The following is a 14,573-nucleotide window of genomic DNA, read 5'->3' as shown; positions in this document are numbered from 1 at the left end:
GGAAGAAATAGCTTTTCCTTAGATTAGACTTCCTATTCATACCTGTAGAAGGAATGATGGAAATAGCAACCACCCACCTGGCAAACACCACAGTAATAACTGCTGCAGGTAAGAACCGCTGATGGATGTTAAAATTAGTGAGTGAAAGTATATTATGAGAAACAGGATATTTGCATAGTCTCAAAGTATTTTCCCACAAGGTACTTACTAATTTCAAAGTTTAAAATAATCACCTTAGGAACTTCCCTGGTGGTCCAGTGGTTAAGACTCCACGCTCCCAATGCATGGGCTTGTGGCACATTTTATGGGTGTAAATTAATTCATATAAGTGGCAAACATAATATCAGCATTGAATGATGCATATTTTAAAACTGTCTAAAAACGAAACTGAACAAAGGGAAAACAAACTTGCCATTAAGAAGTCATGCTGGAGTCACAGAGGAAATATTAAGGAGGTAATATTAAGAAACCAAAGCAAATCAAAGGGTAAAAAGCCAGAAATATTCATATAAACCTAAAACTGTGGATTACCAGTAACAAGGATGGTGAGAGCCAAGCTTTCATATTTAAAAATAGTATTTTCAAAAAAGTCATATAATTCTTCATGAACAGTAAAAAATTTTTCAGGGATTATTTTTAGGTAGGGAATACCATGTAATCCCCTCTCTGCCCAGTAGCTCTCAGGTTCAACTTCTAAGGTGCTAACATTGTTCTGCAGAGCTCAATACCAAACAAATAAAATACTGGCAGGCTTTTCTACTGGACTGGCCAAAAAGTTCATTCAAGTTTGTTTTTCCATAAGATGTAGTGGAAAAACCCAAATGAACTCTGGCCAACCCAATATTTCAGAGGAAAAAAATTATATCAATAAATGGAATTTTCTCACTTTTAAACATAAAAGTAAACTTTTGGTTACTATTCTATAGCAGAATCTGAAATAATATGACATGTAGAACAAAATCATGTTTCGCCATTTTATATTTAATATGTCGATATTTCATAGTGTCAGACTAATTGATTTTGAAATCATTTTACCAATACATTTATTTTTTAATGTTCTTTTTCATTATGGTTTATCACAGAATACTGAATATAGTTTCTTATGCTATATGTAGGACCTTATTGTTTATTCATTCTGTATATAATAGTTTGCATCTGCTAATCCCAAACTCCCAGTCCATTCCTCTTCTACTCTGCCTCACCCCTAGAAACAAATCTATTCTCTATGTTCATGACTCTGTTTCTGATTTGTAAAAGTTCATTTCTGTCATTAGCTTTCTCACCTATAAAATGACAATACCAACCTTAGATGAGTCCTATAAGGATAAAACTACTTAGTAAATGGAAGGCAATTAAACAGTGCCTTGCACAGAAAGAGTACTTAATAGCTGTTATCTGTCATTAGAAGTATCAATACTATTTTACTAACAAAAGGGTATAATGACTTCTATAGATTCTGTCATTGAAATAATTCTAAAATTCTGTCACACACTGGTCCAATTATGTACAAACATTCTCTCTTGTTGGAAAGGAGAAAATAAAAAACTCTGCAGTATTAGTTTTCTCTCCATAAACTGCTTGAGGGTTTCCAGTATCATATTTATAACATGCCACATCCTTACCTATAGACTAGAGAAATAGGTTAAAAATAGACTATTCTTCAATGCATGCATAATTTTGCATTAAATTATATTACCAAGAGCATAATCTAGTCTTGAAAGTAGATTTTTCTCATTCTCCACTCTAAAGATATTAGGGTTCCACAGTTATCATCAAAGACATTTTCCTGAAGCTGTTCAGGATCACCAATGCCCTAAAATTCGCTAACTTAAAACTCACAGTTTCCTGTTTTACTTACCCCAGATACAGACAGATTTCTATCAGCATTTAGGCCTTTTAGTTCTGGTCTGCCACTCACTAGCTGAATAACATTGGGCAAGTCACTTAATACTTCCAAACCGTGATCCATTCATCTATAAAACGTAGCATCTGTCCTTGAATAGTCACAGGATTATCGTGAGATACCAAAGGTAATTTTTAAAAACTATATGTCCTTTTACAAATGTTAGGTTATTTTGATAATAATTCAGGCCACCTGAAACAAATTAATCGAGGCTGTTTATTTAATAATTTACAAGTTGTTATTCACTGTATTTTAAAATATCTGTGACTCAGTAAAGAAGAAATGATCACATCCAACAAAAGTAATGAAATAGTAATAGAGCTTCCACCAACCTGGCCATTTGCTTGTAAGCTTCTTCAGCTACTGCAAAGATATGTGGATCCATATCACCCATGTTCTGACCACTATATGCATTAATAATATCTTCTCCATAAATAGGCAGCTGTTCATAAGGATTTATAGCTACTAGGACTATACCTGGGGAGAAAGGTAAAAAAACAAAAGAAGTCAGTAATATCCTAATGGGCATATCAAACTTGGTAAAGTGAGAATCACAGTTAAAATTCAATTAATATCAAACTAACAAATTGTTAAGAGTCAAAATATACCGTAGCATTTGCTGGTGAACCATTAAGTCCTAATTAAAACACCATTTACAAACAAGACTAGGTTATTTAAAGTAGTAAAAACTGTGGCAATATTGGAAGAACTTCAAATATTTTTATAACACAGATTCAGGTAAAGGGATTTTTTAAAAAATGAAGATGTTTATTATAAGGTTATTCATAACAGTGAAAAGTAGAAACAAACAAAATACATAACAGAGGGACAGTGGTTTATGTATAGCACAGGAAACTATATTCTATATCCTGTGATAAACCACAATGGAAAAGAACATGAAAAAGAATATACATATGTGTAACTGAGTCACGTTGCTATATAGCAGAAACTAAATATGACATTGTGAATCAATTATATTTCAATAAATTTTTTTTAAAAAGTGAGAGTGGTTTAGTATGTATTATTATATCCATGTGATCCAGATCATGTTTGTGACAAATATTAAGTGCCATAGAAAAACACAACACACAACTATATATAGACTGATTTCAATTTTATATTTATTTATACTCTTTTACATTTACACACAGGATATAAGACAACTTAATACTGGTTAATTTTCGGTGGTGAATTACATGTAATTATTTTTCCTTTTTTATACTTTTTTTCTTATTTCCTTAAATTTTATAGCAGACATATGTTAACTTTAGTCATTCATTCAACAAATATTTGACTACAATTAAGTTTTGAGTCTTTTCTAAGTGCTATATTTATAGCAGTAAAAAAAAAAAAAGACTACTCTAAATAGAGTATAACCTTTAAAAATTGTGTATCACTATACTGTACACCTGTAAGTTATATATTGTATATGTATATATATATATATATAGTATAAATATATATATTGTAAAGTGAAAGTCAAAGTCGCTCAGTCATGTCCAACTCTGCAACCCCATGGACTGGGGCCCACCAGGCTCCTCTGTCCATGGAATTCTCCAGGCAAGAATACTGGAGTGTGTAGCCGTTCCCTTCTCCAGAGAATCTTCCCTACCCAGGGATCGAAGCCAGGTCTCCCGCATTGCAGGTGGATTCTTTACCGTCTGAGCCACCACATCAACTATATTTCAATAAAAAAAATATTTTAAAAAGGAAAAATCTTTGTCCTCCTGGACCTTGCAATTTAGAAGGAAATTCAGACAATAAATAAGAATATATATATATATATATATATATATATATATATTACAGGATAGATAGTAAGGAAAAAGGGGGATTAAACAGAGAAGGAATATTGATGACTAGGAGAAGAAAATATAGGGTGGACAGGAAAGGCTTCACTGAGAAGGTAGCATATGTGCTAGAAAGATAAACTGAAGAAAAAATGAAAATTGAGCAAAAGACTTAATAGGTAGGAAAGAAAAAGAGCAAATATCAAGGGTATAAAAAATATAATTTTTTTTAAGAAGAAAAGATAGCTGTCTCTGCTCCAAACTGGAGCCCAATGAAGAAATGTTGAGCACTAAGTTGGGTACACGCAGCAGAGACTTAGAGGGAAATGGATGGAAATCCCAGACCTGAGACTCAGCAGATAATACTTAGTGAAAGAAGGATAAAAAGTCAGTAGAGAAAAAAGAGCTAGAGAAAATGAAGAATAAGAAGGAAACAGAGAAAGAAGAAAAAGAAGGAAAGGGGGAATATACACATGTGTATGCTTAATTGCTAGGAGAGGGGAAAAAATAATCCTGGGCTGGGTTACTGGCAGATAGTACTGGGATGAGCAGGGGCCCAGGCAAGCAAAACAAGCAAGAAGTGTTACTGCAACTCAAGTCAGTCCTGCAGTGCTAAGCAGTTGAGAAAAAGAGAAAACATCTTGAAGATAAGTCTTTGGATGTCTACTCTTCAAGTATTGGTTTTTGTAAGAGATGAAAATAACTCGCAAATCAGTATTGAATATGGCATACGACTTCTATGCAGAGAAAAAGCAAAAGATGGACACAGTTCTTTGTATTCTGAGTAATATTATGTAAGTTCATAAAAGAGTTTATTCAGCATAAAATGCAACTAGTTAATGAACACTGGTAAATCTTTTGAGAATCTGTATGCAGGTCAGGAAGCAACAGTTAGAACTAGACATGGAACAACAGACTGGTTCCAAATAGGAAAAGGAGTATGTCAAGGCTGTATATTGTCTCCCTGCTTATTTAACTTACATGCAGAGTACATCATGAGAAATGCTGGGTTGGATGAAGCACAGGCTGGAATCAAGATTGCCGGGAGAAATATCAATAACCTCAGATATGAAGATGACACCATCCTTATGGCAGAAAGTGAAGAAGAACTAAAGAGCCTCTTGATGAAAATGAAAGAGGAGAGTGAAAAAGTTGGCTTAAAGCACAACATACCAAAAACTAAGATCATGGCATCTGGTCCCATCACTTCATGGCAAATAGATGGGGAAACAGTGGAAACAGTGGCTGACTTTATTTTTCTGGGCTCCAAAATCACTGCAGATGGTGATTGCAGCCATGAAATTAAAAGACGCTTACTCCTTGGGAAGGAAAGTTATGACCAACCTAGACAGCATATTGAAAAGCAGAGACATTACTTCGCCAACAAAGGTCCATCTAGTCAAGGCTATGGTTTTTCCAATGGTCATGTATGGATGTGAGAGTTGGACTATAAAGAAAGCTGAGCACTGAAGAATTGATGCTTTTGAACTGTGGTGTTGAAGACTCTTGGGAGTCCCTTGGACTGCAAGGAGATCCAACCAGTCCATCCTAAAGGAGATCAGTCCTAGGTGTTCATTGGAAGGACTGATGTTGAAGCTGAAACTCCAATACTTTGGCCACCTGATGTGAAGAGCTGACTGATTTGAAAAGACCCTAATGCTGGGAAAGACTGAAGGCGGAAGGAGAAGGGGACGACAGAGGATGAGATGGTTGGATGGCATCACCGACTCAATGGACATGAGTTTGGGTAAACTCTGGGAGTTGGTGATGGACAGGGAGGCCTGGCGTGCAAAGAGTCAGACACAACTGAGCAGCTGAACTGAACTGAAATCTTTTGATAACACTGAAGTGAATACGTTTCTAAGAAAAGCTCCACCCACAGCCTTCTTTCTCATGCACATTATTTCCATGGTTATGTCCATTAACAAAAAGAATTCACATTTCACTCAGACAGCAATGCACACTCACCACAATATGTATAAATAAGTTTGGAATCAATAAACCGAACTCTGAGATTATGGAGTACAGCAGGCTCGTGAAGATAACTGAGGGCTGTGAGGTCATTTTCACCCACAAGTATGTCAGGGTTTCTTAGATGAGGCAGTTCCTTGGTCTTTGGATCAAGACGATATTCCAAATCCTGAAAATGCACAAGATACAGCATCTGGATACATCATGGCAAAAACCTGATACAGGCATGTATTAATAATTTTGATCATTTTCTATTCCTGATTTGTTTCTCAGTTATTAAATACATTTTTTCCTGGTACCTCCCAAAACCACAGAAATTGGTGGAAACAGCAAAAAATAAGGAGAGTATGTTTTCACTAGATGTATTAATTCATAGCAACATTTTTTGCTAATACAGTTTGAAAAGTCAAAGCCTAGAATTATTTTTTCTACCTAGTTACTAGGCCAGATCATTTTCTATGGGAAAATAATTCTTTTTTACGCTTTTCATCTGGTATAAGTGACAGACAGTATAAGAGTGGTAAGAGCTTGGCTCTAGAGCCAGATCGACACAGGTTCAAGTCCTGAAACTGTTATCTACTCCTTGCGTGGTCTTGTGTATGTTATTTAACCTTAATCTTTCATTTGTAAAAAGGGTATAATGTAAACAGCTCACAGGCGTGTGGTAAAAATTAAAGGAGACAATGTTTGGTATGTGGTAAGTACTTGGGAACTCCTGAACCCAGAGAGGCCCAAGAATCCCTTAAAATTAGATGTTAACACTTTGCATCTATGCATGTATGTTTAAGTACCTACACATATGTGTATTTCTTTAGAATATAGTCCATAGCTTTTATTAGACTTTTGATGAAGTGCTTGGCCCTCCAAATTAAGAAGTATTACTCATTTTAAGGAATATGGCTTTATGGCAAAGTCAAGCATGGAGACTGACAATCAATTATGTATTAAGGGGAAACCACACACAACACATGAAAAGGAAAAAAACAGCAATATAATTGCAGAGATAGACAAGTTAGTTTTGTAAAAAGACTTTTGCTAATACTTTTGTTAATACTAAAGAGATATATAGAGGTCAAATGTTCAAATCAGGTTGGAATGAATTCTGCAAATGGGGAGGAAATTTTTACAGTCTGACCCTCGACCTCTCTTTGTCTGTTTATTAGGGCCTAATGTCCTTTTGCAAAGCTGACCAGTCTTTGCATTGGCTCCTGCCATACAAAAAATGGCTGTGTGATCTCAGGCAGACTGCTTAATGTCTCTGAGTCTGGGCTTCTTTATCTGGAAAATAGTTACAATACCACGTGCGAACCCACAGATTTGCTGTGAGAATTATCGTAAGAAAATATAGTCTAAAGTACCTAACGTGCCTCACAGAGTGGATGATCAATGAATATTGAATAAGTTAATTCCTTATTTGGTAATCAAGGCCCTTCTAATCTGGTCTAATTCTTCCCTGCCTTCTTTCTGAATAATTGCCTTGCCTCTGTTTTGCTTTCCTGAAATTCACCCTCTACTCTACCACCAGTGAGTCCTTTCTAAAATAGAAAACCTGGCACTCTTCTGTTTAGAAACACTACAATCACTTCCCAGATATACCAGTTGAAGTTTAAGAGTTGCAGCATGAACACCAGGCTCTCTGTGATCTGGTTCCCACCCCCATATTCTTGTCAGTCCTCTCCCGTCAAATCCCAACAACATGAAACTTGTACAGTTCCCCAAATACACAATACTGTACATGCCTCCCTGCCCTTGCCGAGGCTCCTCCAGATCCCTGAAACACACTCCTCCTTGTCTATTCATTCTTTAGACGATGCCTCTCTGACTCTTAGCCTTCATCAGTTCCTATGACCAGTCTCTACTCTGTTCTATTTTTGTTTCTTATTTATATTTATTATATCACATGTCACACTATTCATAAGTATATGTACTTTCTTATTTGACATTAATGTCAGAGAGCATATTGTTTGCCTCTTCTTAACTTGATACATAGCAGGTACCTTAACACACTAGCCTTGAACTAGAACACACACCTTTCTAAATCTCTGTTAAGTCAACTTGTGACATTCACTATTTCCAAAATATATTCCAAGTCTCACAAAGTCTATCCCGTTTCTCTTTGTTAATCCAAATTCTGTCTAGTCAAAACTCTTCCTTCTCTTGGGAGTCTTCCCTGAAGCACCCCACAGTGATATTTCCCTCTCGTGGGAACCTAAAGTCCTCAGTGTCTTTACAGGACAGCACAGTGGTAATGAGCACAGACCATAAAGACAATCTACTGGCTTAAAGTCCCAACTTCATCCCTTAATGCCTGTATAACTCTGAGCAAGTCCCAAACTTTCTGAGTCTCAGGACTTCATCCATAAAGTGGTAATAATGACAGGCCCACCTCATAGGATTGCTGTGAAGATTAAGTGAGTTATAGGATATAAAGGACTTAGAACTACACCTGGTACATAGTAAGTGTTCAATACATATTAACTGTCAGGACAGTATGACTCACTTGGCAATTAATCATAAGCTTATCTTTTGACATTTTTAGTATTGCAGTATTGAACTACTTTTTATATCTTGCATTCTCCTGGCTAGATTATAAATTGTTTAGAGGAAATTAATGTCACACTAAAAGTGTGACATGCCCTGTCAAATGCAGTGGAGAGAATAAAAAGGGTGGAACTAAGAGTCTATTCTGCAGTGAATGCAGATTCGAAAGTATACAGACACAACTGGTTATAGGTTTTTCTGGCCACCAGCAAAGGGTTTTAGAGATAATAGCTTCTAAGTAAATATTTTTCAAATACCTAGTTCCAGCAAATATCATATCTCAAGCTGGCTCTTGAAATATTGTTTTCTTAGTTAATATGAATTAGTTAAGTGATATCCTAAACAAAATACAGGTAAACAGGAATACCTATAGGAGGATTAGATGTGAATCTAAATCAGGTCATAATAAATTCATATATATTATCATATGTGAAACAAATAGCCAGTCCAGGTTTGATGCATGATACAGGGTGCTCAGGGCTGGGATGACCCAGAGGGATGAGATGGGGAGGGAGGTGGGAGGGGGGTTCAGGATGGGGATCACATGTACACCCACGGCGGATTTATGTCAATGTGTTGAAAAACCAATACAATATTATAAAGTAATTAGCCTCCAATTAAAATAAATAAATTTTAAAAATTCATAAGCCAAAATAATGGATTTTTAAAAGTATCTGCTATTTTCACTAACCCTTTGGGACAGAAAAGTGTTTGCCATTTTTATCAGTTAAGTGAAAATATTAGATTAATTCAAAATTTAACTTCCAAGTGAAGTTAAGTATCCCACAGCAAATTTACCCTTTTGAATTTCCTTCACTTTATGCCAATAACAACATTTAAAAGCAGAATTCCTACCTTTCCATCCTCAAGGTGAAGCAGGAGAACTTTATCTCCTGGCTTATAATCTTTGAGCAGCTCTGCTGACTTCCAAACTTCCTCAGGATCAGGTATCCAAACCCTGGCAAACTAGAAGACAAGAAGAAAAAAAATTTTAAACCAGCAATTCAATTACTTTATAATGATATTAAAAAATCATGGAAGTATTTATAATTAAACAGTTTATGAACAAAATAAAACACAGCCAATATGAAATTTAGCTTTTAAATTAGCAGATGAAAAGTACTTTAGCCTCAGTAGTACCATCAAGCCCACATTATTGAAAGGCACACTCTGTATTATGGTAATAATTTCAAAATATATGCAATTCAAATCATTATGCCACACACCTTAAACTCATACAGTGCAGTATGTCAATTCTATTCAATAACACTATGGAAGTGGGGGGGAACTGTGCTCTAAAGAAAAAGGCTTGATTAAAATTTGACTTTGCCTTATATTAAGAATGCTACCCAAAAATTTAATTTTAGATTAAAATGTACGTATAAACCTATTTTTTCACTGAATGCAGACTTTCAGGGTTTAAGAACAAGATTTGGAAGCTGTGGTATGGCGGCTGTGCCAGTTTCAGCAGCACAGCTATTTTTTCAATCATAAGATTTAAAATTTGAATTTTTTATTGTAGTTTTCATCCTGTGTTCTGCAAACCCTTAGTGATTTCTCAGTATTCGTGGGGGATCATTATGGTGTGAGCAGAAGAGCCGCAGCTGTTTTACATACTGGACATTTGGAATTTGCCTTGAAGAAAACTCTGTTGCTAATTTTTAAAAACTGAGAAGGTACTGCTGTCTATATTTTGTCTTCATTATTTTACAAAGATGAGTGAAAATGGTAAAATGGAATATTCATCCTAGCCTCAATATCATGAAAGAGGTATCAACAGGAGTTTCTAAAACAGCAAATTTTTAGCCTCAACTACACCCTCTTGACTTAAGTCAGTTTTGAACTTCAGATCAATCTTGATTGGGTCCTCCAAATACCACAATGAGGAGGTATTTTATGACTGTCTGGATTCCTTAGAAAGGAATCTCCCTTTAAAACATATGTACACTAAACCTTGGTGCCCATTTTCAGTAATATATCACATATAAAAATATCACCAACACCAGCCTTTCTCTATTTTCTTCAGCGCTTTTATTACTGCCTGAATTTACTTATGTTATTTCTTGTTAATGTATTTACTATTTTTCTTACTTTGTTAGAATATAAGTTCCATATTTGTCTTGTTCAACACTGTATCAAGTGCTTGTGTATCTGCTACACAGCTGGGCCCTGAGTATTTGCTAAAAGAATGCCAATCCTTAAATTGAATAAAAGTGAGCATTAAAAAAAAAACAGAACAAAACTTCACCCATTGCTTTACTTATCTCTTATTATCATAGATTCATGCAGATTTTTGGTCTGAACAGTTTGTAGAGAAAAGAGTACCAAGCCTGGTTATGGGTTCCAGTCCCAGGACTACTAGATTGGTCTTTTAGCTTTTATTTCAGGTATCTGCAAGATGAGGGATGACAGCAAGACTCATCTAGTTTATCTCCAAGGTTTATACACACAGAAACTCTGTGAAAAGCATAAACAAATATATAAGTATGGGCTGAGATTGTTACTAAATGTTTTTTCCATAAGAAGTGATTATTAATGTTATATATCAAATATGTTACTACAACTTATTTCATAACTTTTCCCTCAGTTACACAGCACCTTAAACTGAATAATATCCATACACATTACTAAAATCTTACTCATTCAATAAAGATTTCTGAGAGGCTCAAGAGGGAGGTGGTACATGTATAATCACAGCTGATTTGCCATAACTGTTGTATGGCAGAAACCATCACAAAATTGTAAAGCGTTTTTCCACCAATTAAAAAACAAATTAAAAAAATAAACATTTCTGTTTACTAACTGCTTCCACTCTGAAGCATACTTCAGAAAGCCGGTATTTCTATAACTTTTTCTAAAAGAATTTACTATTTCCAAAAAAGATGTCTAAAACACGAGATTCAGAGTCATGAAATAACCTACTACCTTGACTGACGAAAACACAAAAAGCAAAATGGGTCCAAGTGAGTGTGTAGAATCATGGCTGACCTGCTCTAAACATGAGTTTACAACTAAATTTAGAAAGAAGTGCCTTTGTGTTTTGTCCATAGCAAGCTCTATCTCAGATTTCTACAAGTATTTTGGAAGCAGTAATGAGCTGGTACTTTGCCAAAGGTTTTATTTCCAAGAGCCAGATGTTAACAACACTTACAGATAGAAGACAGAGGCTAAGGTCCTTACACTCACCAGAGGCAAGATATTGAAATACCAACATCACTCTGACAACCAACTTCCCCTTTATCTTATCTCTATCTCTGGAGAAAGTATCCAAGGAGAAATAGATCAGAAGGCAGTCTATTATTACCACTGTCTCTTTATTATTCTCTTCCATCTTAATCAGTGAGGATCAGTGACTCTGCAGAAACAACTATAACAGAACTAGGTCAGTTGGGAAAATATATATACCTTAGATGCTGAAACAGAGAGGAATCTCAACCTTACAACGCCCCTTCCTATTGCCTCTATCACCTCCAACCCTACTTTCCACTGTCCCCTTAGGCCCCCAGAGAAAATACACATGGTAGCCCTGATGAAGAGGACTAAGCTTGTTCAGCTACATCCAGTGTGAAGATTGAAAAGGAAGACAAGAAGGCAAGGTCCCAAGATCATACGAGAACCTAAAAGAGAGATGTGTTAGCAAAAGTCAGGGAGGAATCAGAAATAGGAGTGGATACACCTACCCACTAAGTCTGTCCAGGTACCTAGTGAAACCGAAGCAGTTAGCGAAAGATAATCCGAGCCAAAGTGAACCAGCCCCAACAGAGTTCCCAGCAAGACAAGACAAGGGAAGGTCCAATGTCTTGTAACAACTCTGTCACCAGCTGTCTCCATTAGCTAATAGAGGGTGAAGCTTTCCTGCAATGCTCCCCATTCCATTTTTAACACACACTACTCTATCCCTCATTACCTTGTGAGTCCTTCAAATGCCTCACTTACGATACCTCAGACCTCCTACTAGACTGCATGCTCCTTAAGCCATCTTTGAACCCCATCTAGATTGGCTCACCTCCTTGACCACAGTTAGTGGGACATTTGTGTTGATCTATTTAAGGCAGAGGTAGGGCAAGGGGAGGGGAAAAAGTTAGGAGAATGGTTAAGAGAAGTAGCAAAGACAAACTTCGCAGCCCACCTCAGGACTTTTCCTGGAGCCACAAAGCACAGCTGAGGTGGGGTAGGAGTCAGAGACTCAGAGAAGAGACTCGTGGAGTAGCAGGCAAAGAAAGTGAACACTGACGCAGAAACTGTAGGAGAAGGGAAAACAAGGATTGGGGATAGGAGGCACTGCGACTAAAGCCACAAAAACTGTAGGACGTGAAGAAAAGAGAAAAAGGCTTAAAACAGAAAACACTGAAGTATAAGCACACATCAAAGATTAGAAGCTTGCAGGGAAAATAAAAACCATCTGTCGTACAACATAATTTATGACGAGGTAAAGCTGACTGAGTCTAACGGGAGAGCCCTGGAAAGGCGGGTTCAGGGGACATGCCTGCACTGGTCCCTGCAGAGAGGGGCACCAAGCAGCATGGCTTCTCAGGGGTTACACCCATCCCTGTGTGCTGAAGGAGGCAGCAGTCATTCTCATTGTATTCTACCACAATGACAACACTCAAGAGGGCCTTGATTAATGCAGGTGACTCACTGGAAGTTTTGCTAACTTGCATTTTGTCAGTCAAGGAACCCAGAAGTTTGAGCATTCAGAATAATAGTTTCTGAGGCCTCAGACACCTTGGGAATAAGACTGACCGTAAATGACCAGTCCCTAAATCCCAAAAATCTGATCCATGTGATTCTCTCCCTTCCCCAAACTCCCATGCACGTTATTTGCTTACAGACAGCACATATGCACATCTTTCATAGTTCCCCTATTAAGTCATAAGCAGTTTGGCAACATGGAATCTACTTGGTTCAATTTTAATACCCCATTGAAAACATTCACAAAAATGAATGCTTTATGTGACAATTCAAACAAGCCTATAATAAGAGAAATCCTGAATTATCAATACCCTTTCCTCTGATCCCTGACATTAACACTGATAGCCAAATGGTTACTAAGTAATTCATATAACCCTAAAGGCATGTTTTTCAGGTAGAAAATTTAGGAACTACTATGTTAAAGCACATAATGGACTTTCCAGAAACTACACACACACACACACAGTATCTGTTGACATAATAAACTCCCATATACCCACCACTTAGGTTCAGGATTAGGACCTTACCCCTCAGTGGAATATATTCTTAAACATTTCATTCTCCCTCCATTTTCAATCATCACTGCCACTGTCTGGTCATGCCAAACTATGGGTTTGCTGTATCGTAAATAAGCCCTTGCTTTCAAACAGCAGACTCCTATTTATCCTTCACATCTGTGTTAAAGTACTGCCTTCTCTAAGAAGAGCTTCCTGACTTCCCACCATCATTTGGCACTCTACTCTCAATGTCCCCATTACTTCATGCAATTTTCATCCCACTAAACGATGGCTTTGCTTGCCTATCTCCCTCTACAGACTGTTGGATCCTTGAGAGGAAGAGTGCGTCTCATTCACCTTTGTCTCTTCGGCATTTAACACAGGGCCCGTCTAATAATTTCTTAATAAACCTTTATTACATGAATGTTCTGGCCTTAGACATTATACTCGAAGAGGGTAGCTTAAAAGAAGCATCAGAAAGAGGCTCCCAGAATCTTCTAAAGGGTCTCTAATTTCTAGAAGTAGAGAAAGATGAAAGTGACTTTGGAGAGCTGAGTTATATAGGAAATTTTGGTTTGAAAGAAGGAAAAACAGCCAGACAGGAACAGAGCAGAGAAGTAATGAAACACCCTTTCCTCCCCCAAACAAACCTCCACCCCTTCATAATTTATGTAGAGTGGAAGCTACACCTCACTTTCAGAACAGAGAGCTCCACTCCCAATCCAACCACTTAGAAGGCAAAGAGGTGATGTGACCACCATTTCCACCAACCATCTCCTACAGCAGCAAAGTGGGGAACGGATGGAAAGAAAGGTAAGCCAAGGGGTTGGAGCAGGGAAAGAGGGTCACACCAAAATGGGGGAAAGAGAAGAGAACGGCTGCGGGTGAAGAAAAGGGGCATTCTGGGTGGGGCTGGAAGTGAAGAGTAGAAGTGTCCTGTGCCCCTCTGAGGCTTTTTAACAGATACAAGCATACCTCACTTTACTGCACTCCACTCTGCTTTACTGTACTTTGCAGATGTGACCTTTTTTACAAATTGAGGGTCTGTGGCAACCCTGTGTCAGGCAAGTCTACCGGCACCATTTTTCCAAGATTTGCTCACTTCATCTCTGTGTCACATTTTGATAATTCTCACAAAATTTAAAACTTTTTCATTCCTGTTATATTTGTTATGGTGAT

General features: G+C 37.1%; 1 protein-coding gene across 8 annotated transcripts in view; it reads right to left on the bottom strand.

Annotated features, from left to right (window-relative positions):
* MYO5A (myosin VA) overlaps nucleotides 1-14,573 on the bottom strand; it is a 197,095-nt gene that overhangs the window by 118,472 nt on the left and 64,050 nt on the right. For all 8 annotated transcript variants that reach the window (XM_043471955.1, XM_043471953.1, XM_043471956.1 and 5 more), the window contains exons 2-4: nucleotides 9,061-9,171; nucleotides 5,662-5,833; nucleotides 2,236-2,380 (exon numbers count right to left, since the gene is read on the bottom strand). In XM_043471955.1, the coding sequence (XP_043327890.1) occupies nucleotides 2,236-2,380; nucleotides 5,662-5,833; nucleotides 9,061-9,171 (428 nt within the window). The remainder of the gene's footprint in view (nucleotides 1-2,235; nucleotides 2,381-5,661; nucleotides 5,834-9,060; nucleotides 9,172-14,573) is intronic.

This window comes from Cervus canadensis, chromosome 6 (genome assembly GCF_019320065.1).
Source record: "Cervus canadensis isolate Bull #8, Minnesota chromosome 6, ASM1932006v1, whole genome shotgun sequence".
Taxonomy (NCBI): domain Eukaryota; kingdom Metazoa; phylum Chordata; class Mammalia; order Artiodactyla; family Cervidae; genus Cervus; species Cervus canadensis.
Note: the sequence above shows the minus strand (reverse complement) of the source record. Positions and strands in the feature narration are given on the sequence as shown.